Source organism: Cariama cristata, unplaced genomic scaffold (assembly GCF_000690535.1).
Source record: "Cariama cristata isolate BGI_N322 unplaced genomic scaffold, ASM69053v1 scaffold18723, whole genome shotgun sequence".
Taxonomy (NCBI): Eukaryota; Metazoa; Chordata; class Aves; order Cariamiformes; family Cariamidae; genus Cariama; species Cariama cristata.
Genome location: NW_009609153.1, coordinates 10,892 through 36,565, shown reverse-complemented (window position 1 = coordinate 36,565; position 25,674 = coordinate 10,892). Strand labels below are relative to the sequence as shown.

General features: G+C 35.2%; 1 protein-coding gene across 1 annotated transcript in view; it reads right to left on the bottom strand.

The window, feature by feature from the left end:
* Positions 1-25,674, bottom strand: part of LOC104159513 (protein furry homolog-like) — a 46,313-nt gene that overhangs the window by 9,882 nt on the left and 10,757 nt on the right. The window contains exons 11-23 of the mRNA XM_009697443.1: positions 25,115-25,212; positions 23,982-24,152; positions 22,819-22,959; positions 20,511-20,708; positions 19,091-19,252; positions 18,738-18,812; positions 17,649-17,825; positions 14,713-14,916; positions 13,665-13,835; positions 9,433-9,686; positions 7,040-7,247; positions 4,892-5,041; positions 2,014-2,112 (exon numbers count right to left, since the gene is read on the bottom strand). Of these exons, the coding sequence (XP_009695745.1) occupies positions 2,014-2,112; positions 4,892-5,041; positions 7,040-7,247; positions 9,433-9,686; positions 13,665-13,835; positions 14,713-14,916; positions 17,649-17,825; positions 18,738-18,812; positions 19,091-19,252; positions 20,511-20,708; positions 22,819-22,959; positions 23,982-24,152; positions 25,115-25,212 (2,108 nt within the window). The remainder of the gene's footprint in view (positions 1-2,013; positions 2,113-4,891; positions 5,042-7,039; positions 7,248-9,432; positions 9,687-13,664; positions 13,836-14,712; positions 14,917-17,648; positions 17,826-18,737; positions 18,813-19,090; positions 19,253-20,510; positions 20,709-22,818; positions 22,960-23,981; positions 24,153-25,114; positions 25,213-25,674) is intronic.

Genomic DNA, 25,674 nt, shown 5'->3' with positions numbered 1-25,674 from the left:
TATAATGACAGAGTCCATCAAACTGATATCCATATTCCTTTATCAAGTAAAATAAAATGCAAAGAAGCTCTTAATATCCAGCATGGATTTATGTCGGTATGTTACGTGGCAGTGCAAATTTAGGTAGAAAAATATTAAGTGAATTCATGGCCATCTGAAAGGGACACAATTTTGACTCATTATACTTTTACTAATCAACCAAACAATACCATTTGTTATTGCCCTGATAAACTACAGGCTGAGGACTTTATTTATGGAGAAATCCTCGATGTTTGGATAGTCACCATTCTAAGTACACACACACACACGCGCGCGCACACACACACACGCGTGCGCGCACACACGCGCACGTTCCTCTCTAACCTGCCTCAAATCTCCCTGTCTGTCCCTGGGGCAAATCACTTGGCCTCTCTGTGCCTCAGTGCTGCCCTCTAAAATGAGGAATAAAATACAGTATTCTCTCATAGGAGTGATGACAGCGTTATGCACTGGAGATTGTCAGACATTAAATATTACATGGAGTAAGGTAATCTTAGTCATTAGGTGAACACTTTGTTTCTGATTAAGCCTAAATGGCAAAATGTACCTCATTATATTAGACCTCATGAGTTTGTTTATAAACAAATTGTTATTACGACAGAGCAGGGCAAAAAATGCAGCAACTCTTTTGCAGAAATGCTGGCTTGGATCCTAGAAACAGCTTATCTACATTTACCGTGCTGTGTGGCATACTTTAGCATTGGTCTTGAGGAAACTGCATTTCTTTTGAGATCCTTTCCACAAAAAAGTGGATGTCTAGTCTATTCAACAGATGAGCTGTCAGCAATTGTTGCAAGGCAGAGGCCATCATTTCCTGATAAACTCAGCATGATCAAGAAACATAGAGTCACTTGTGCTGCAAAATACAGCTCTGCCAAGATGTCATAGCTTGAATTCTGGTTCTGTTTTGCATCACCCCAACTTGCCCATATGGCCATTGTCACACCATCACAGGCTGCTGAGATCAGTAAAAAGTTTCTTCAAATGCATGTTTAATTTTCCTAGGAATCATTTTCTGTCTATAACAAAAGCCTCATATATTCTCTCTCTCTCCCTGCACCTGCAAAACTGATTGTAGATCCATGTTTTCTTTTGGCTCTTGAAATAGAAATCTTACCGGCTTCAGTTTTCTGAACTTAGTATCTTCCTTCCTAAACTTCACACAAAGGTCCACAAAAACAAACATACAGACCCTTGCTACAGAAATTTTCAACTTTTAACCTTTGTGTTTATTCGCAAGAAGGATATAACCACTAACATACACCTTGAAAACTGAACTGTATTATTCTAAATAACTGACATAAATGTCAGCCTCAATGGGATCCAGTTGCAGGATGAGACACCTAAATTTATGTGTCTGACACAGCTGTTTAAGCCCCCATTACAGTCAGTGGAGATCCAATCCACAAAAAGAAGACTAAAGACCTATTCAGCTGAGCAACAAATCAGTTATCTATGTTAGGATAAAATGCATTGCTTTGATTCCTTTTATTGACTTGATTCTTGAATACTATGGGTGTGTTAAGGCACTTAATTCACATATAGATAGTTATCTGTAAATGTCTTAATCTGGAGGTGAGTCTCACCCTTCTAGTCTAATAAAATAAGCCAGAATGTTCATAAAGAAAAGAATTACCATGATTTATTGATATTCATATTAAAAATACTTTAATTTTTTAAGGGTATTTTAATTTTTTAAATTAGGAATGTGCTTTTCCCAATGCTAGTGCATTTGTGCAATGTTATATATTCAAAATCAATTTCAGAAATACGTGCAACGAAAAGGAATTGCACATAAGAAAAACCTGAGGCTCAGTTTACACACATAGAATAGTAGTAAGAAAAGGAAACAAGATTTCAGAATTTTTTTCCCACAGATTACTTTTAGATACCTGTGTTGAGAGATAAAGTCCTGCAGCATTTTCTTGATGAGTAGGTTCTGATATTTTTTGTTTGGAAATATAAGAGACTCACCTGTTCTGCTGCCTCTCTTTTGACATTATAGGTATCCAAGTGTTCTTGAAGCTCTAGAACACTGAACTTCAATGTTTCTAGCAGGCCACAAGACATTAGCTGAAAGATAAAAGCAATGACCTCTGTAGTCATGTAACATCTGACTATAATCCATATAGTCTAATACCTAGATTTAATACAAAATTCAAGTCCACGTTTGGAAAAACAATCAAATTAGAACTAGTTGGTTACAATTCATTCGTGACACCTTTGAGTTACTAAACTAAGACATGTAGCTGTATCAGTTAAATCAGTGAACAACAGTTGAAGGGCAGTACCTAGTTAACATCTGAAAGAGATATTTCAAAGGGGTTTTCAGATCTTTCAAAAATAAGAATAATATTTGATATATACACAGCGTAAATAGAATAGCCTGCAGCAGGAACAAAAGGTACTGCTGGATTGCTCCTGTAGCAACTTAAGGAGTGTCCAGTGAGGGTTACTTGCTTTTCTCAATTTACAAACCATACCATCAGCAAAGGCTTCAGTCTGTAGGAACCAGGAACTGTCAAAAGCAGGAACTGTTGGGAGATTTGAGGAACTTTCTACCATTAATGACTTTGCGACATAGTTTCAAAATAACTTTTTACCTCAGCTTTGCTCCACACCATTTCTCCCTGTAGTTTTATTTCCACTTAAGTTTTTCGTATTAATCCTTCTCCTGCCACTTCCTGTAACAATCATGCCTCTAACATGATGCTTCCTCCCTCACACTGGTCTCCCCTTGCACACAACATTAAGAGCTCTGTACTCTTCTCCAATCCCTGTTACCTGGTACCTCTTGATCAGCTTGAAAGTGCGAGCACAAGACCGTGATCACAGAATTGTGGCACGGAGAGTCACAGTATCCCACGTTACTCAGGCAGGGGTGGGAATGACACTTACGTGTCTTTCCAAGTGCATCGAGATTATTACTCTACCACCATATTAAGACACTGATACTCTCAGCCTTTATGTCCACACCAAACAAGAAGCAAGTTATGGCTCTGTGGCACGACGCCACTCTGCCCTCAGTGTGTGCAATAACATCAAAGTGTGAAGAACTCAACGGGCATCTTGTATCAGCAGTAGGCCACAAAATTAGCCATGCTTTCTTAGCGAGAAGTAATCTGATAAATAAGTAGGTTCATTTCAGTTAAATTATTCGGAGAGGAAAGATTTATCCACACAGTATTCGCCAATGTAACACCACCAATGTGTGTATGTGCATACATATGCACATACGCATACACACAAGTCTGTGTACTTGTGTGCATATGTATTTATTATTACTTTCTTATATTTGTATTTTTATAGATAAATACTTATTTTTTTAAAACACACATGCTGTTCTAGCTAGACATTAGTGTAACTCTTCTTGTTGCTTCTTATCCCAAACAAATTTCTTCTTTTGGTTAATTTCTACTGCTTTTAAAGTGGCGTAAGTTAAAAAACATTACAGGTGGTTCCCTTGAAATGCACTATCCCAATCGTGTTTTTTTAGTCCCCATATCCTAAAGCGAAAGCATAAGAGCAGAGCTGCCCCATAGCACCAAGGGAAAAAAACAAGTCAGGAGAAGAGTCTCACGCTGGGTCAAGGCCAAAGATCCACCTCAGTCCCCCATCTGACAATGTCTAACAGCACTTCCTTAAGGAAGGGCAAAACAGGGCAAGCGTGCGGTGATCCACTTGCCCCAGAATGTTCTCTTAGCTTCTGTCAACGTGGTCTTCTGCATATTCAAAAAATCTACCCAGGGCTATTTCTTTCACAAATCTCTTTAGGTGCTTTTTGAAAACATGAACAGACACTAAAAAAGGACAGGGTTTCACAGTCTGATTATATACCACATAAAGGATCACCTATCTTTGCTTCTGTACGTTTTCTAAGTCACTGCTAGCTTAATGTGATCACCCTTAACATCGAGTAAGACAACAATACAATAATTTCCATCACTTTTCCATGATAATCAAGACATCTATGGACAGATTTCTCTCCTAAAGGGCTGAAAAATCCTAACCTGCATACTCTTACATGGAAGCCATTCCACACATTTCATAATCCTTGTGATCTTTCTTGGAACCTTTTCCAGTTCAGCTGTATTTTCTCTGAGGGTAGAGGACCAGAACTGCCCCTAAAATTCAGGATGTAGGTATACTGGGGATATGTACATTAGCTCAATGATGTTTTCTGGTTTGCTGTCTCTTTTCTTAATTTTTTTGACTGCTGCTGAACACTGAGCTGACTTCTCACTTTATCATTTATTATAACCCAAGATTTCAACTTGCTAACAACAAACAATTCAAAGCCTTCATTGTATATTTGTAGCTAGAATGTTTTTCTCATGCATCACTGAATATATACATAAACAATACAATTTTAAAAGGCAAAGTTGCTGCTAGATAAGTAGTCTTCCTTTTTCTTCTCAGTGCAAAGAATATAGAATAAATATGAACAAGCACGGAAGGTAAAGATTAGCAAAGGAATTTAAGTCTAGCATCATTAAGTTCCCTCACTGTTTATTGTTACAGCTGGAGGTTATTTCTGGAGAAAATGCACTTCTCAGTTGTGTTTTCAAATGTTTATGATACATAGTGGCCACCTAACATTTTAATTCCTTTCTGATTTCAATTACAAAAAGCATCTTTTTTTTACATCCCAAAATTACTCAGATGTTTCAACTAGTGACGTTAGAGAGCAACTTTTTAAAAGGCAAAAAGTATAATTAACACATTTTATTCAAATCTTTGAAAATCTTCCTGAGCATTGCTATTTTCCAAATGTTAAAACACCATTTTGTATGTTACATAAAAATGTTTAAGCAGACAGATATTTCAACATGTAAGTTTATGAGATTTTTACCGTTTCCGCATCCACAAACACTGTTGGACATTCTGAACATAACATCATCACTTCCAGAGAACTTTTAAATTTTGTTCCAATGCGCTGTAGACTTTCGCCAAGAAAGCTGACTGAATCATTTGTTATAGATACAAACTTTCTCTGAATGGTCTAGAAAGAAAATTAGAAAAACATTTATTTTACATTGTATTTTACTACCCCTCCTCCTCTGGCTTTTTAGATTAAGAATTTCAGGGCAAATTTCCATCATGACAGCATGTATTTTTCTCATTAAATTACAAACTAATATATAATTTGCTCTGAATATTTATGTAAAAGTAGGTCCAGAAAATGTAAACAATCAATAAAACCAGCCTGTATCTATAAAGACAATTATTCCTTTCACATCTAGGCCTTTAGCATCAGTAAGGCTGGATGACTATTTGTCTTTATGCAGTATAGATAGTAGTTTGATTCATTTTCAAGTGTTTGTGTTGCAGAAATTTATACACAGAGTTTTACGAGTCAGAACATGACCTGTGTAGCACAATCTGTGTCCAAAACTGCCACCTGCAGGGTTTCTACCTTCTTCAAAAAAATCAGTCCTATGTCTATCGTGTTCGATTACGTAGACTGTCGGCTTGGCCTAACACAACACTGTGTTTTGCCATATATTATTTCATAAATCCTAGAAAGTTACATGTAGACTAAAACTATACAAAGATGATATTTACAGCTGCAAAGTTAAACATAGTGTAGGAGCCAGAAGGCAAAAAGGAAAGGTCCAGTCAAACAAGACCTTCAGGGTCTCCTTTAATCATTTTAACCCTCCTCTGTACCCAGTAACAACTCCGCAGGAACGCCTCTGTGCCCATACTTGAGCCCTGAATCTCTGTTGCCCCTTTTCCCAGAGTGTCCACCGTTCCCGCTGACTGAGGGCTATCCTGTCACGCCACAGAAAGCTTCACCTTTCTAGCTCCCTCTTTAATGAACTCAGGAGAATATGAACTCCCCTTTTACCACTTTCAGGAAATGAATGAATGTATGAAAAGCAACTGCAGCTAAGCTTCGGTATAATACAGAGAAACTAAACCCTTGATGTCTAGATGAAGCAAAAAGACAAAAATCTAAAAGCAGTAACAGGGATTTCACAGCACTGTGGTAAAATACTTAGTTCAACTAAAAATGGAAAATAACTACAGATGCACAAACAAGTTATCCCATGGATAGAGTATGAATTCTTCACAAGTAAGTTACTTCATGGTGCTAACTCTAACCCTGCCCATACATATGGGATAAAATGCGTGCTAGCATGGTAAAACAAAGTGAGGCTTTCACTGAGAAATTTATTACAATATACCAAACAGCAGGCAAAATTAATACTGGAGCTGTAAGAAAGGGTTGGACTCATAAGGTCTTGGTTTGTAGCATTGAATCTGCTCTTAGCTCACTTGGCATGCTGCCTGTAAATAAACAGAATAATTGTGCTTCTCCTATCCCATAAGAAATTGCAAAGAATAACGTACATCCAAGTGGTACCACTTCGAAAATGTAAAAAAATCATCCTCTACATATAGGGAGGAGGGAGCCAGAAAAATTAAGCCATAGGCATTTTCTGTTGGATACCAGATTTGTGAGGTAAATATAGTTAGGGACAAGCATTTGAAACTTCCAGCTTTAGTGGATCTCCTGGTGTTTCAATTACTATTCTGCAGAAAAAAAACTTTTCTCACAAGACAGATGCAAGACAAATTAATTAATGTTTGTCATGCTGCAATCCCGTAATAATGAATCCCACAGAAAACCCAGGAGGAAGACATTAATTCTGTAATCAGCACAGAACCTGGGTGACATTCAGAAAATAAAAGAAGGCACACAACCTGAACTAGGAGCTTACAAAAAAAAGAACTGTTTTTTTTGAGCTGTTTTTTCTTTCTTGAGTAGAATCACTCCTAGACAATGAATACAGCAGATATCCCATGGAAAAACAGTGTATGACCATATGACATTCTTTTAGCAACGTAGGGTTTTTGTCTGCTTTTGATTTGCTTTCTAAGGCTTCTTGCTACCATAATCTTGCAGCTTTTGCAGTTACAGAGGGGAAGAATAGTTTTGAAAGCAGGAAGAAAGGAATTCACACAACCAATCATGCACTGGCAATTCACTGACCTGAAACAATCTTGAGAAGACATGAAACGTATAGACAGCACAAGAACCATCTGTATCTGACAGCATTTGATTGACATGACAGCGCCAGGCTTGCTCTTCATCATCATATGCCACTGGCTGGAAAGCTGCCAATATGGCAGAAAGAAATGGTGAAGGAGGTGGGGAAGTTTGTACTTCTGGGAAACCATCCTGTTCTTCTTCATCTTGGCTATGAATAACAAACAACAGAAATTAATTATTCAGTGAATTTTTTAGGAAAAAAACTATTATTTTTGGCAAGAATTAAAAAATAAGAATTTTGAATTCAGAATAGTGTTTTGTAAAATAAATAATCAACTAAGGTAACTATGAACCAAGAAAAGAGAAAAAAATCAAAAACTTTTGCTACAGCAATATAAAAAATTGCTTATACTCGCAAATACCTCCAAAATTTATTAAAACATGTTATTTCTACACATATCTACAGGCAAAGGGTTATCTGTAGGTTATGTATAGCTATATACAGCACTATATATATACCACTCAGAAACTGGTATTTTTTTCTTGCTCGCAATAACTGAATTAACATTCAATTCTTCAAATTTTCATTCATCTAAACACATAGTCTATAACAACATCTATAACAAATTTTAGCTTTCTTTAGGAGAAACATAAGAACTTATTTAGCACTGTAGTACTATTTTATAACTGTCTTAAGTAACATCATAAGTGAATGGAGATAGATTGGAACACTTTCATTTTTATGGGCAATTAGTTTAACAGGTCTTTGTTCAAAGAGCATTCTGCAGTCATACTTCCCATTAGGCACCAAACAGCCAATAAAAATATCAAACTATAAATTAATCAATGCTACTACTTTCAATCATTAACTTAGTAGTTAAAATTTTCTATATTAGAAGGAAAGATACATTAAGACAGTTCTTATTGTATAATTGTACTTACGCAGCAAAAATACATGTGGGAGGATTCCAAGTACAGATAGTTTATTAAAATAATTTAAACACATACCATTTTTCTCTATAACAACCAACTTACTGCAGCATCAAGTAGGTCTTAAACAAGACTTAAATATGTCTTAAATAAGAAGTGTGGATGCTTTTTTTAGGTTCATTTTAGCAGCACAAACCTCAAAAGCTAAGATGCAGTCCTTTTGGATAATATCTGTAAGGAAAGCTTCAAAAAGACTTCCAGATATTTTCTAACTAGTGTATCAACCCTATAAATAATCACCTCTGTCGCTCTTCAAACTAGAGCTATGCGGTTTTTCGTTTGTTTGCTTAGTGTAAATAAACTAAAACCTTAAGAGATTTTTCAGTTGCACATTAGAAAGTAAACTGCTATTAACTGCTATCAGCCTTTAATTCTTGCAAGGCAAATTGCAGTAGGTTGTATACGGGATTACAAAATTCAATTTCTCTGTCTCTGTTCGAGCAGAACCTTCTCAAATGAGTTGGTCTTCTACAGTTCCTGCTGTGTCCTCTTCTGTAAAAGGCTCCTTAAATAATCTGTCTGGCAGAATATATACTACGTCTATGTTCCCATATACACTAAGTGTATGTATTATTCAATCTAAACTTCTGAACAAATTTTAAGTATGAACAAACCTATGAACAATTTGGAATTGTTTTACTTGTTTTGGTTTGGCATTTTTTGTTGGTTTGCAGGTTTTTGTTTGTGCTTTTTATTTGTTTGTTTGGGTTGGTTTGTTTTCACTCCTTCTTAGACTGTTACCTTCAGGGGACGTAGGGTTTCACTTTAAATATGACTCAACCAGCTAGAATTAACTATAACTTTTTCTCTCAATAGTTATTTTTACCCTCTGTATTAAAAAATGGAAAAAAATTATTTTACTTTATAGTGTCTTAGAAATAGAAAAGAGACTGATTAACCTTAACACTGAAAATAAACCTTGGGCAAATTCAAAGACAAACAGGTCTGACTCCTACAGGAGCTTTGATAAAAAAAAAAAAAAAAAATAATTTTTTTCCTGTCTTTGGGTGCCAAAATAGGTTTTGCCATAATTCAGAGCAGTTGAAGGGCTTTTCCATGTCATACTGCTTGCAGCTGGTGGCTGCCAAGAAAACATTCCAAAATGCCCTCTTTTCACATTTCTATCCTATTGATGGTGATGAAATGTGCTAGATTTCTTTTATTCAAGAATTCTCATCTTTTCCTGCATGGCTGTTTTCCCTGTACCAGAAACAACTGCTGAGCAAAGTACTGAGTTTACTTGCAAAACCAATCAACCCGTATTTCAAATATGTCAAACATAATTTTAGACATTTGTGTTATGAGATTCATGGAAAACCCCACACCATAAGAAAGCCTACTTTGTTTGATTCATGCACTGATAACATGTAATTTCTGTTACTTAGAACCAATATTAATCTTACCTAGACAAACCAGACAAGTCAGCTTCTTCTTCTTCACACCTCTCATCTAGCTCTTTCAAAGCAAGAGTGACATCCTCTTCACAGATGGATTCAGAATAGCTCTCAGGAGCTGCTGCCTCTGCCAGTTCTGAGGTCTCTTCCAACTCAAGAGATTCATGACAGACCAGACTGTCTTGTTGTTCTTGTAGTAGATATGACCCAGTGTCTTCACTTGCAGTGCTAACCTGTTCATCCCTTACTGCTGAACTGCCTTCCTGTAAATCAAACACACTTTTATTAGTTTTTTTGTCAGGGCTTATGCATTCTTATCTGTTTTTATTATGGTAAAGTAACAGTTATAAAAAATTGTTTACAAATATCCATTTATACTTTAATCATTCAGCTCTTCAGATTGTTCACAGAGTTTTCCTTGAGCAAAGACAGGCAGTCGATTTCTAATGTTTATTATAACTTCTGGTTAACTTTAATATCCTAGAATATGACTTATTATTTACAGCAAATACAATTTCTCAAATACACTCAATTAAATCTGTTAAGAGAACACTCCCAGAAAAATACCTGCAAATAGCCTCAAACATATTTAGATCACAACAAACTCAATCAAGACTTTCATATTCTACTTTTCTAGGTAAGGACCAAGATCACTGCCTCATGCTTGCCTTTGGGGTCTGGAACCAGTATAGAATATTCTTCTCCTTTCTGCTCTCCATTTTAACGAGTTTCTAAAGCATAGCTGAGCAACAGTGTAACAGATGAACAATGGAAAAGGGACATTCCACTATTTTTATTATTTTGCTATTACTGTTAATATGAGGAGCTTTGAGAGTTTAACTCTGAATCTCTAAATGTAGGCTTTCAACCACTGGCAATTATAAAGAGACGATGATTAAACTCAGGTAGGTAATACTAGAATGACCCTTTCTCCCTTCCCTCTTCCTCCATTAACACTATTATTAACATTGCTATATTAAACAGAGGAATTCAGATTTAGTTAATTTATGATGAATCCATTTGAAACCTTTTACTGTATTTTTCTGTGGAATAAAAATAACACTTTCCAGTACTTGCTGTTTCCTAAAGGCACAAATTATCACATGTTTTCATTCTTAGTGTGCTCGTCTTCCTCTACTGACATTTCCAAAACTGGTCAACAAACCTTTGGACAGCCTCTGGACATACACATCACTTCACAGCTTTCATCAGTCTAAACAGACCCTCTGACAGATAAATAACTGTACACATATTAGAAAAGACAATTCAGCTTTAAACAGAACTATATAATTTTCTTTCACAGTGATCCCAACCTTATTTCACTCTGACTACGGTACTCCTCAATGTGACGCTGCTGTCATTTGACACAGCTAGTGACCTCACTTCTAATGCCTCTTTTGTAAAAGTTAAATCGGGAATTTTATTGCACAGAACAGCCATTTTGTCAGACTGAGCAGGTAAGGCACAAAGGAACATAAGACACTTTTACAATACCACAACAAAGTAATTTGGATTGAAGCTGTGGTCCATTTCTATTACAGATGTTAACATACGATACAGAGCTGCACTGATCAGGTCTGGTAGATTCACATATGAGGTATACACATTTAGAAAATAATTAAGTGCTAATTACTAGTTAATAAATTTACAGCTAAGTTAGCCTTCATAGTGCCATGACTCCTGATTTCTGAAGTTTTCTGTGTAGCATTGAACATGTCTTTACTAGCAACAGGAATGTACTTTAAGTATCTTAAAAATGTGATTTCTATAGTTGACAACTCCACAGAACCTAAGGACAACTACTGCCAGTAAACCATTCCCCCATAAATCCACAGTGCAAGTGAGTAAAATAGAGAATCATTTTAGTCAGAAACTTTCACATACTTAAGCTTGTAAAACTTATTGTATAAAATTGAAAATATTCTTGTAAGCTAGACTGTAAATTCCCAACTGGAATGTGAAATGTCCTTTTTGTCCTTTTTGCAAAGATACATGCTATTACTGGGAATCAGCCAAATACATTTAAGTAAACTATTTACTTAACTCTTCAGCATCCCGACAAGAGAAACAACAAATTCAACTGCATCTAACCAGCACACACACTGTTTTTAAATAATGGCTTCAATTTTTTTTATTTTACCTTAGATAAACTTTGATACATATTTATTTATATTAAAAACATTTTGATAACTGACACTTGGCATGCAATGAAATGCCTGTGTTGTAAGTGTTATATATAAAGCATATGAGCATAGGAAAAATAAACTGCACTATGCTGCAAGTTGTGCAGTATAAGAATTCAGAACAAAATTAGTTTTACCGGCTTCACAAATTTTTCAAAGTGAATTGACAGTGTGCGTATTTTCAAGCTCATTCTGTTAAGAGGCATAAAGTCAGCTCTCCCTTTTAGCAGCAACATCCAGTTAGATAGCTAACTCTTGTAGAGACATAACTTTGAGTGTTTGAACTGTGCTTGAAGAAAACATAGGTATTTGACTGAATCCCATATTCTAACAAGCACAAAATAAACCTGGAACACATCACATTTTGCAATTGTATTTATAGGCTTTTGCAGGCCTTTTTTTTTTTTTTTTATACAGCAATTTTTTCTGGATGTTGCTTAGTCATGAAATTATTTTACGGCCCAGTTTAAATGCTTTCAGTATTTTTAATGACATTGGTGCTTTTCTGGATTTTATAAAGGGAGCTGCAGAAGAACAATGAATTCAAGTATAAAGGCAATCTTGGAAAGAACTACGAAAACATAAAAATGAGTCAGAGCTGAGAATGTACCACAAGCGAACAACAGAGAAGACAGAAGTTCTATTGTGGTGAATTTCCTTCTATAAAATTCCAGTTTATATATTGCCTCTCCCTTTTGAAATCTTAACATAAAACATCTATCCTATGTGCAAAAAAAAAAATCATCCAGATTAAGAGTTCTTCCTCACCCAAAATCCTATTGGAACAAAAATGCATGTTGTAGACAAGCAGATGAAGTGCTAATAGAACATTTTGTTTGACAATCTAAGCACAGGTGCTCTACCATAGTTGAGATATTTATCAACTGCAATGTAACCAAACACTTTATTAAAAAAGCATATACAAAATCACAATGGAAAAATACGAAAAATGTGGGAAAAAGCTGCTTTATAAAAGTCAAAATATTACGCAGGAAACTCACACTTTCCCTTTGATGCAATCATTTGTTCTTACAGTTATCTTCATTAAATGTTAGCTAGGTGGGCAGTTGGCCTGTTAATAACGGTGATTTTCTAGGTAGCAAACAGGTACGCTAGAGCCTTTGTTCAGAAACCCAAGTCACTTGAACCAGTTAGTCAACCGTTTTAACCAAGTTGGCTGAAGACTTATTCTTAAGTGTAAACCGTGCACTGGTTATTCAAATACGCATACGAATAGCTTAATTTTCTGGAAAATTCAATAAAACTGTACGTTCTGTTAAAGATGGGATTAGCAATGCTTATTCAAATAAAAATAAGATTGCCAGTAGCACCAATAATTTTAACTGAAGAGATCAAAAGTTCACCTAAACCAAGCCACTTCAAATTCAAGAAAAAAACCCAACATACTGAGATTTTAGCTACAACTGCTAAATATTGTAGGAATCGTACCAGATTAGAGTTTTACTAATTAAATTATTCAAAAGATTTTAAAAACCAAGAAACTGAAGTACTCACAGATTTGTAGGCAGTCATTAGCTTGAAATCTGTCTCGGTCCACACAGGCCTTTCCAAAAAAGTATACCACTAGCATCTGTGGTCCTTTTTAAAGGATTATTTAATGAAACCAACTGCTAACACAGCTGGCCTGAGGTTTTATTCCCATATAGCACCAATCACATTAACCCACAGAAAGCAAAAAAAAAAAAAAAAGAGGGGAAATAAAAAAGTATTTGAAAGAAAATGTGGCTTAAGAACGATTTCAACCATATCAAGTAAAAGCATCTTGAATATTAGCCTGTTTTCATTCTGCACCATGAAATGATCATTATCAGCCCTTCAAGAATATTTTTAACCTGTAGTAAGTTCCCTCAGTCCATTCCAAGTAGTTTCATACTGAGGGAACTTTTTGTAAGAACATTCCAACAGGTTAGAAATATTGAAAGCAAATCAAATAATCAGTGTAACAGATGAAAATTCAGTTGAAAAGAAAGCTGAAGTTGCTTCTAAAAACTAGAAGGAGCCCAAATCAGCCATGCACCAGCCCACATTTCTCCCCACCTCAGGCAGCTGGTTGCTAGAGTTATCTACAGGAGAAGCCTCCAAACTTGGGGTCTCAGTTCTGATTTGAAGCACCTCTTCTGTTCCCACACTGCTAGTGGAATCTTGAGACTGAAGTGATAAACCAGCATGATCCGATATTGTTTCGTCTATGGCAGAATCACTGTTTAACTAAGACAGAAAAGAAACATGAAATTCTTCAGTTTATTGAACATATAAATTACAGAGAAAAAACACATTAGTTTTGAAATAGGCAGTTTTAGTATGGTTAGCTATTTGAATTTATTTACATATTACAAGTTTACCAGCTTTACACTAAAACCATTACAAGCATCACATGCATTTCTGTAACATTTAACTTTGCAGAGAAGTTTGAAGTTCTCCTTGGGATCCAGAAAATTATTTCCTTTCTTGTTCTTAAAGGTCTTTGGCACTGCTGAAATGCTAGACCAAAAACACTAAAGAGCAGAGCTCTTTGTTACGGGCAACATTAATACAACCCTTGCCTAAACTCTGAAAAGCAGCGTACTATCCCTGCTGCTCCCCATCCAGTCAATTTTTTTCTGATCTCATTTATGTAATGCAAAGAGACTTCCGAGTGGCCAGCATTCTTGATTTTCCTCAGTTATATGTACACAGGCTTCAAAATCCTTGATAGCAATTTCAATGGTTAAACACAACTGAGGCTCCCATGGAACCACTTAACTGCTTTTGCTCTTATTTAGTATTTTGGGTTTTTTTTGATGCTAGAATCCACGAAGACACACACTCTATATACAAACAAATGCAATTTTGTGCTTATATTTTAAAAAATATAGCAAGTATAAAGACACTAAAAAAAAATTATTGTTGTAATAGAATTATAAACCTGTTATGTGCCACCAGTAGGTAAAGTAACTCCCTTCATTAATGTTGTTATGAAAAAGAAGCTTAGCTATGTTTAATTCCTCTTTGCTTCACTTAGGTGAAAGTGTGAGCCATACTTATCCATCAAAAGTGCAAGTGAAAGCTTAAGTTCTCAGATTCCTTTCACAGAAAAATAACTTACCATCTGTGAACGAGATAGTATCTGACTTGCAGTCAAGGCTGCTTCTTCTTCTGAAGACTCATCAGTATCTTCCTGGTTGGTCAGGTTCAAGCTGGGTGTGCTACCAGAGTACTGACATTCTTGAAGAGAGGGTGTGTCTCCTTTGTCAATACTATCAAGAGAGCGCCTACGAACACCCCAGTTGAAGTTGTCCATGCTTTCACCCTGTAATAAAAGAAGTTTGCACACATATGTATGTACGAATTTCAAAACAGTAAAATTAATACACAAATGCAACACAGAAAACACAAGTACTGAATGCATTATGAACAGAGTTTCAATCAGCCCTTTAATTTTATTAAAATTTTAAATACCTTGTTAAATGATGTTTGTAGATAAATTAAAATATATGGCAAATGAAGTAGAAATCTTTTGAATATCTTCTTGGAAAGTAACTAAATATATAATCTAGAACTACATCAGTATCAATTTTATATCTCTGACTAGAAAGTACAAACACACCACAGATAACAACAGATGAACAAGCCAGGGCACCAGGCTGCAACTTACCTGCAGCTCCTGGTTAGCAAAAAGGAAAACACATATAATTAGAAAGAACGAGGACAAACACTTAAAGATACTCTAGAACCAGGGAAAAATGTTTTATTACATAAGATTTGCCAACAGTAAAAGACTGATTCAAGCTCTGGGAAAAAAAAAGCTTTAGTCAAAAGCTAGTATTTAAAATAATTTCTCTTTCTAATGGGAGATTGATTAAAAAAATAAACAAACTGACGACAAAACACTAAAGCCAGCATGCTTATGATACATTTCCTCTAGCATAACATGTAAAGCAACTGTTTCAACAAACATTAGATGAAATTCTTTAACTAACACACATGAATCTAAACTGACCACATTCAACTGACAAAGCACCATGAACATTAATTATATACAAGTTGTAGAAAAAACAATGTCTTCATTAACTCTTTTACCAGCTACATTGTGTCAGTTTTACGAAATGCACCTTAAACATCAATAGCTGGATCCTTTCTGTTTGCACATTTTAAAGCTGGGATACTTGGGTTTCAAATATCCAACATACTAAGTTAAATCCAGATCTTTAAAACACTATTGTTTTAATTCACAAGTACAATAATGAACTTTGATTTTCTCAAGCACTTTGTCAACCTTCAACAACTTATCTAAGTAAGATGGAAAACCTGACTAGTTCACTTCGCCAGTCTACAGACAGTTACAAAAATACCACATCTAGCCCCAAATGGACAAGTATGGGTTCCAAAACTGCTCTCACAGAGCAAATATCTCTTGTGGTGACTTAAGAGATCATCATGATGCATTAAATATGCAAAGCAAACTAAACATGTCATGTCTTTCTCTCTTAGTTATTTGTTTTGCTCCAAAAAAGGTGAAAAGTTATGGCAAAGCAAAAGAATCCCAACTACAACGAAGTATGACTACTGTGGGCTGAAGTACTTGAGTTTAATCTGAATATTACTCAGATTTTAAAGTAAAAGCCTCAGTTCATACTGTTGACATTTAATTATTAGCAGCAAAGAATATGCTATATTTTTGGTGCAAAACTAGGCAGCTCTTATATCAAGTGCACAATTTATATGTAATGCCCTAAATTTAGACAATCTGTGCTTTTTCTTTCCCCCCCCCTCTTTTTTTTTGCAAGCATAGCACTACCCGTTGCATATAGGCAAGTAATGAGAAAGAAAACGCTTTTCTTCATTGTGATCTGCCATTATAATAATACAAAAAATGAAGTTAAAGATTAACTCGGTTTGGCAAAGTTTTACACCTTTGGCATCCTACCTGCAAAGCCCCATTTAGTGTTAAAATAATGTTTTACTACTACTGAACCTTGATTCTGAACTGTTTGACTACTTGCATTCAATATAGGAAATTGTATCTGTATAGTGTGTGGTCACATACATGCAATAGACCATCATGAGCCTGTACTTTTCCTAGAAGATGCAAATACTGGCTGAAGTGAAGCAATACACAGGAAGCATGAAGAAAGTGAGATAAAACTAAAATATTAGGGGAAAAAAGGTAAGATTTTTGTAAAAAGGGCTAGATTAATCAGGAGAAGAAAAATCTTAGTGTTTAGATAGGCAGATACTTCTTCTTAGTAGCTTGTTGACTCATGACCTGCAAGGGTCTCTATTACTAATTTGGTATTTTGTATAGACTGTAATAAAAGCACTGAAAGAAACTACAAAGCCTTTGATACCTTCTCCCAGTCCTTTTACAGTTGTATTTGTAAGCTTCAGCAAATTCTGGTCTGAAGCCTTATATTTATCCCAAAGAAGTAACTATTGTTAACAGGACCCTTACTATTTCTTGATATTTAATTTTGTTTTAACGTCTCCCTCTCTCTTTTTTGACAGACAGAGAAGTGGAGGAAATGTAAGAACGGCAACAAACCAGATATAATGTAAAAGTCAATGTAAGCAATTATGGTGACCAAGTCAATCGTATATAATGAGATAGTGTATCATACAGAGGCTGTAACTTTGAAAGCTATTCCTCATGTTTTTGAAATGCAGAAACATATCAGGAACAAAGATTACGCATTTTCTTAACATATTGTTCCATAATTAAGTTTTCTAGTGCATGATACCCAGGTGTTCATCATGTCATTGGCTTATACTGTCGTATCACTTCACTTTCAGATTAAGTCATTTAACCTCCCCAAAAAAATCCCAACTCTCCCCCCAAAAACACCCAACAATTTGCAACAACTTAACACTTCAAAGTTTGTGACATAGGTTCCTTTATCTTGCAAGTTAAGTTCAATCATGTCAGAAATTCTTCCCAATTGGATTAGTTAGAAGAGCTGCCAATTCCTTAGAATTACACCAACATAACTTAATTTTTAAAATGTTCTCAAATGGAAATACACAGAAGAAATCCCAAGGTCTCACCTCTGCATCTTCCAATTCAACATCTAAAAAGTCAAAGTCTTTAAAAACTCCAAATTGTTGTTCACTGGTATTGTCTTCTACAGCCACTTCCTCCTCTTGAATCACTTCTTCTGTTGTTGAAATAAGACTAGTTTGTTGATCTCCAACTTCCAAGTCTTCATTAGAAGAAAACACAACCTATAGATATGGGTAAAAATAGAAATAAAAACTTCCAACCTCTGTAACTCCAGAAGTCAGCTACCCTGCTTCCCACAATTTAGTGGCATTAGTGGCAGTTAGTGTACCACTATAATGATAATACCAGGGCAAATGCAGACTGCAAATTGTTACAGACGAGGTGGATTTTAAACTACATCTTTAAACTAGTGATATCATTCTCTCCTTAATGTAACTGAGAGTTGCAAAGGTACAAATAAAGAGAAAAATATATCCCCGAAACCTTCATTGTCATAACCACAGTATCAGTCAAACCTAAGAACAAAAAGTCCATCATAAAAATAGTGACACAGGCCATATAATTTTTGCCTACCATTCTCTGCGGAAGGACTGTATACCTTTAAAAAAGCATCCAATGCTGGCTTCCATATGTGATAATCTTTACAAATTACAATTTGCTGTTTATTTCCATTTGAATTTTTAAAAACCTCTTCAGTTTCACCTTTCAGGCATCTAATTTTATTTATTTTAACCTCCTCCACTAGATTAAAGATCCACCCCTCTCAGTATTTTTCCCCAGCTAAGAACTTCTATGTCACAATAAAAAAACAATCTTTCCTTTAAAACATACAGTCCTCCCCTACAAGACTGACCTAAATTCACTGAGCCGGCAACACTAGTTTTGGCTGAATTTAAATACTGTTTTGAAACCTGTTTAGTAAAGAACAGCTCTCACTGGACTTCTTGAGGAATAATAGTAATTAAATGCTTATGATTCCATCTCTTTTTAATTCTTCAGTCGGATTTGTGAATTGTTGAACCAAAACCAGTTTGTCAAAAAACGCTCTTTGTAACTTCACCAATACCTGAAAATGCAATAGCATTCCCACTACTGGAATTTAAAACCCAAGACAAACCACCATCACCACTTACTGAAGGATTCTTGGGAAGACCAGATTCTGGACCACACAGAGAAAGCACGTTCATTAGCTTCTCTCTAGTTCTTCGCTGAAAAATATACCAAAGAAAATCACATAGCAAGGCATCTGCTAGAGGTCTGGGTAAAAATGTCTGCATTTTTAACTAGTCATCCTGCATGCTGACGTCCTCTAAGAAGAATCTTACCATTTTTTCTTTTCACCAGTATAAGCTTTTAGTTTATGCTATATTCATTTACTGTTTTGCTAAGACGCAATATAGACTTCAAATTAGACTTCAACAATTTTTTTATACATTCATAAACACTGTCTATAATATATACATAATGTGGTTTAGACACAATGTACCTGAGACAGCTGTGGTCTCTTCCAGCTGACAGGAACTAATGCATTTGAATTGGAGCCTGATGAAGTTGAAGAAGTGCTCCTGGTAACAGCAATGACTTTTGGCTTCCCATTTCTACCAGCTGCGCTGTGTTGATCACCATACTTATTCCCAATAATTGGTGTCTATCAAAGATGACAAATACTTTCTTAAAATTCAAATCTATATTAGTAGAGACTACACATTGGATTTTAGAATTTACTATTACATAAAATGTAAGAGGGTTTGTCTGTCTGTTTGTTTTTAAGCATTCTATGAACCCCATGCCTAATCTGCTGAGCATTGGTACACTGGGAAATACAAAGCTGAATACTTCCACCTTACGCACCAGGCTGCCATCCTGCCCACTTGCAGTTTTTTGAATTATGCAAGTTTTATGCTGACAATCTAGTTATATTTTTTTAAACACACTTAAAATACAACTGTGTTCTAAGTTTAAAAGATGCAAAGCTTCTCTATAGAATCATTCACAGACATGAACAAATTTTTTTCACAGACCAGTAACTTAACTAACACATGCACACTTTTGAAAACCAAAGATCAAATTCAGTTCTTTTGACAGCAAATGCTATTCCAATGAACTCTGTGGGAATTAATCTTGTCTCTCAATCATCTGCATGCACTGAAACTTCCAGTAAGGAATTTATCTACCAATTTAAATAATGCTCCTAAGACATCTATATCCAATCATTATCTAGGGTCAGCTTCAACTAGGAGCCCTTACTTTCGATTACTTCTAAATTTTCTATGATTTTCACATCCCTGTATTACACTGCAGTCATTTGGCTATGCTCCTCTTTTCAGACACAGAATGAGTATCAGCTATATTAATATATTATTTTCAGTTCTAATAAACCCTAACTGAGGGGTAGGGGTGTTGTCTTTACCTACAGGAGATTTTTCTCCAGTTGTGTTCATCTCACACTGAGGTTCTTATATTCTGCATCCTACTCTCTCCTCTAAATTTTCTCTGCCTTCCAAAGTCATGCCAAAACTGCACTACAGGGTTTTAATCCTCTTAGCCCTTGAATGCACAACCCTTCATTTGATGAAAGCCTGGAATGTTCAGCCGCAAGCAGCAGCCAGCTGCATTAGCCTGCTCTCTGACACAGCTGAAATACCCTTGAAAATAATCCTATTGACTTTTAGTAATTAGCTCTCCAGATATTCAAAGGGGGGACAAAACCCAAAAACACGACATAAAAGAATTGCATGTTTATCTTTCAGTATGACTCTAATTACATGTATGTAAAACTTCAATATCTGCCATTCTTAAAAATTATATTTATTTTAAAATACATAAGTGTAGAAGGCTAACAGAAAACAAGTCTCAGTTTGCAACAGAAAGTCATTATTGCATTGTAATTGAAATATAATGATTACCTCTGATATATCAAAATGAAAATCTAAGGTCTTTCCAGGTAACTCCTTGGAGACATTATTAAAAATTTTCGTGAAAGAGATTTCAGGAGAACCTATGTCACCTCCATAAGACTTTGGAATATCATTAGGTACAACGAGGCTTGCTGACCGAGAGACCACCAGTTTCAAAATATTAAGAGCTTCCTTCCAATATGGACTCTAAAGAGAATACACACAAATCACAAAACAATCACTTCAAACAAGATAGCCATTTTTAATGTACAATAGGATTTTGCACTGATTCACTGCAAGATTCTCAAACCCAAAAGCTCTAATCTTCTACACGTGGCTGCAAGGTGCTAGCACAGGTGGGGAGCTCTGGACCTTAAAGTGCTGGGAAGGCAGCAGCAAGGTACCAGGTCATCCCACAGTGGGTGGTCACATCCAGCCAGGCTCACCAGCTCCAGGACACAGTGCCAGCCACACCACACTCTGTTCCATGTCCCTTGCTCCCTGTATTTACACTGTGTTTTTTACCACTGTCTGAAGTATTTGCCATTCATGCCCCAGAAGATAAAAATGGATGGCATTTAAAAGCAAAACAACTTCCACCTCCTGGCATCTTTAATTATTTTACACTTATGGGCAGAGTGAACTGAATTTGAGAGACAAAAACATTTTGTGCTTTATATTTCCTCACGCATTTCAAAGACCAAAAACATTTATGAGGTTTTTATGTAGTATCAAACCAAAGGAGTGCTTAAAAAAGGCAGGGCAAAAGTATGAGAAGGTAAGAGGCAGAGCCTTAGCTAAGTGCATTCTTCTTAAAACGATGATTAAGGTAACATAAATAATTCAGCAGATTCAACTACAGAGGTTATGGAGTGAATCACAGAAAAGAGTTACACCAAAAGCAGCACCTTGGGAGGGTTAAGATTTAAACTCCTGAAAACATTAAGATTCTACCTGAAATCTAAATCTTCCAGTTTTTGAAATTAGCAGGATTTCTGCCCCCCGCCTTTTTTTTGAATTAGAATGCCATGTTTGTTAAATTTTTTTTTACTGTATTAAAAAAATAAACACCACTTTCAAGGCTCTAAGTAGTATATGCTTCTTTGTAGGTAATGAGAGTCTTCAACACTCTCCTGAATTTCTGTGCATCATACACATAAAAAAAGTAATCTCAAACTTGAACCATCCTGTAGCAACTTAAATTTATTAAGGTGCACTGTGATTGCAGAGGACCAAAAAAAATCAGCTTAGTAGCACCACATTTAAACAAGACATGTTCATTTATGGTCTTTTATTTTGTCATTTATACTAACATGTTTTATCATATCAAAAATATATAGGCTTCTCTGGAATATTTTTTTGCTAGTACCATTATTTTGATAGCCAACAGCTTCTAATTAAGATTACATTCCATGGTAGTGTGGGCTTGCATAGAAAGCTCAGATAAAGGTTAGAGGCGAAGCAAGCAGCCGTCAGGCCATGAAAACCATAGTTATGCCAATCATTTCATTTTGCCTAATGCACTCTGACAGGAGCACAATATCTAAAGTACATATCCATCAATAACAAAACATCCAGGGAACACTACTTTTCCTGGTTAATTATGATTACAACATTTGGCTGAAATACCTTTGGCAATAATGGAATTCAGGAAAAAAGAAAAGGAGGGGGAGAAAAAAATAAAACAGAGAATGTTGTGCACTGAAATGGTTTTATGCTCCAGGCATTTTTTGTAAAATCTTTCAGCAAGATGCTAGACCTTCTTCCATAAAATAGGTTTTTCAGTAAATTGTGTTCCAAGTACAAAGGATCAAATTAACTAGAGCAAAAGACTGTTGTTCACCTTTTGGGGACTTCCTTTAATAAAAAATGCACTTAGATTTGTTAAGGTGCACCTTAATGTTCCTCAGATATATTAGCAAAAGTGACTTAAATACGCATTTAAGTGTAAAGCTTCCTTTTGAAAACATATACACTTAAATAAAACATTTGTGACTATTTAGCAGTAAACGTTTCCTTATATTTGAACAGTTGAAGGATCACCTCCTGTAACTACGTATGTAGAGTTGCCTATATCCATAAACAGATGCACATTCACACAGGTAACTTCTCCCACAAGATGTAAACCAAACTGGACAAATAAGTAAACATACAGTGAATTAAGTACATAGGACAAAAAATAAAATACTATGGAATTTTAGGTCAAACAACTAATTTTATACCTGAAATTAATTAATTGCCCCCCAAATTCAAGTGTAATTTCACTACCACTTTGATCATAAGCAGAAAAGCTTTTATAGTTTTTCAGAGCACCCACCTGAACATATTTACCAATAACTTTTATGATTTCCAAATTAAACTGCTTCACTGGTGCTGTGGATAGGTCAATATGACTCAGAAGACTGTAAATGATCTGCAGTAAGGACTGCTGCATACTGGATAATCCTTTCTCTAACAGCTAAAAAAAATTTTTTTAAAACATGGAATTTAGTTAGGGCCTTTAATGGTAGCAAAAAGTGAAAACAAACATTAAAATATAGTTAACTTTCATACATATTTATTTTCCCCTTCAAGAAACTTAAGTGTACTACTTCATGGTTTCAAAGTTTCAAAACTTTGTTTTAGCATTAAAAAAAAAGTAATGCAAAAGAACAATGTTCTCTGTCCCAATTCAGTTTTTTCCCCTCAATTTTGACACATTTGTTAGCACAGATCTAAAGCACCTAATAATAAAACAGTTGTCACTAAATAGAAGTGTTCATAAAAATTCAGAATCTCAAAGCTGTATGAAAAACAATTATATCTGCGCCTTAAAGAAGGCCAGTAAACACAATCTTACAAACAAAGTAAGTACATACAAAGTCATTCATGAAAACATACAACTATTTTAAAAAATATCTTCATCAGTTTGAAGTGATATACTTCAAGGGCAAGCTCTACAAGCTTTTCACATAAGCTACTTTTTCTAAAGTAATAACATTTTTCCTGTATGAATAGATGGCAGAACCATATACTGAATTCTGTAATTTAAATGATCTTTGATTAAATATTATGCAATACTTGAACTTTGAAATTACTTTTTAAAGTTGTGACAAGGACATGTTTAAATGTGTACTTGGCTAAAAAAAGTCTCTTAAAATTTGCACTAAGTATATTTTGCTAAAGCCAAGAAAGTGTGTGCATTTTATTCATGTAGTACAGAATATAAATTATCTACTACAAAACACTACTATTATAAAAAGGGATCTTTCATTAGAGGGATTATCATTTCAAGGTACATTTAAATTGTTGCACTCCAAAATGGCAGTAGTCATCCCTTTTCTATATCCTAGAACATTTTACTATTATTCTCCCATTATGGAAGATGTGGGTTTTTCCCCTCTAATACTTAGAATCATGAAAAATAAGGAATTGGCAATGAGTAAATGTAATGTTGATCACAGATTGTCAACGTGAGATACACTTTTATTAAAAATTTACCTCTGCAAGATAAGTTACGAGGTTAAATGTGGCATCTGAGAAAGAGTCATGCAAATATCTACACACTACGTTAATCCAGTTAGAACAGTCTCTGGAATAACTGTGTGTACTGTATAAACTCATCATATGAGCCAGATTAGCAAGAGTTGGTGACTTCTCCTCTGCACAAACCTGAAAAGCAAAAAGCATATTTAGTTATATTAGAAATGACAATTTTTTAACCTAAGCATTCACAACTCATTATGCACTTTTCCCAGATTCCACTCTATTTTCTAATAACTGAAATTGAACTAATCACACAAGCAACACCTACAGTTTCTGTTGAATTTTGGTACTGTAGCACCCATGCTCCAAGTTTACCTACTACTCATACCAAATTTACCTCAACCAGTGTCCCTAGCTAGTACTGCAAGTATTTAAGGGACAGCAGTGATTTCTGGATTTACATCAAGCATGTACTCCTTTGAGATGGCCTGCACACACTTAAGTGATTTATGTATCACAGTTGGGGCAGCCAGAGGGCTATGGCTGCATCTCCTATGACAGACAGCACTTTCTTATTCCCCTTTCCACATTCTTCCTTAAAATGCAGACTGTCAGGCCAGTAACGCCAGCTTGGTTGGAAATTGTCGGTGTGTACTGTGTACTGATTTAACAGCCACTACACTTCAGAAATATTCCATGGTTAATCACTTCATACAAATAATAGCAAGAACATACTACTACATTTTCTCCTCTACCTACCAGTTCGAATAAGGATCAGTTCCTTCTCCTAAGTAAATTAGTAAGTGCGCTTAAAAATTGATTAAGTTTACATTTAAAATTACAAACTGACAAATCAGACAAGTAAGAAAAAGTAATTGAAATCATTAATAAGGAAATTTGTTCTTTACATCTAAATTTTACAGAATAAGCTAAACGTGTTTTTTCACTGACAAAGGGAAACTTGGGGGTTGATATGAGGTCCAACTATATAAATTAGGACTGGATCACATCTTTAAAATACAACCTTTTATAGTTATTTCTATATTACTATTAGAATCATGTAAATGTATTACATAAGGGAGCAGAAAAATACAGAAACAATACTGGTATAAACTCCTGGATACTTCTCCAAGCATCATTTTACATACCTTTGCTATTCTGTCAGCTGTTTCTTTACAAAACTGAGTTGGGTTATCAAAATGTTGGATCAGATGAGGAAGTAGGCACAAGATGTTTAGGGGAAATCCTAAACACATACATAAACACAGTTATATGAGCCCTAAAGACTTTTAATATGACTTAATTTAATGTGGAGTTACCTGGTATTTAAGAACATGAATTACAGCATGATATATACATTCACAGAGATATACAAATTATTTATACATATGCATGTACCCGAGTATGCATGTATGCAGAATGTGTATAAATGTGGCCGTGTTAGGTATAAGTATGCATAAGATGAAAATAAAATCACCACCAATTAAGCAAAGCTATCATGAAACTGGATAGCTTTAGGCAGTACAGTCACATTGTTTCTAAAATGTGTAAATGTTTGAAATAGTACTAATTGAGAGAGTTAGCACAAGATCATGAAAAATAATACACGTGTTCCTAAAACTCACTTGTAAAGAAGTTTAAAGTAAGGTAATAGTCAATACATAAAGTTTACATGTAGTATTTTTGGCAGATAATCATAGTCTGTAAC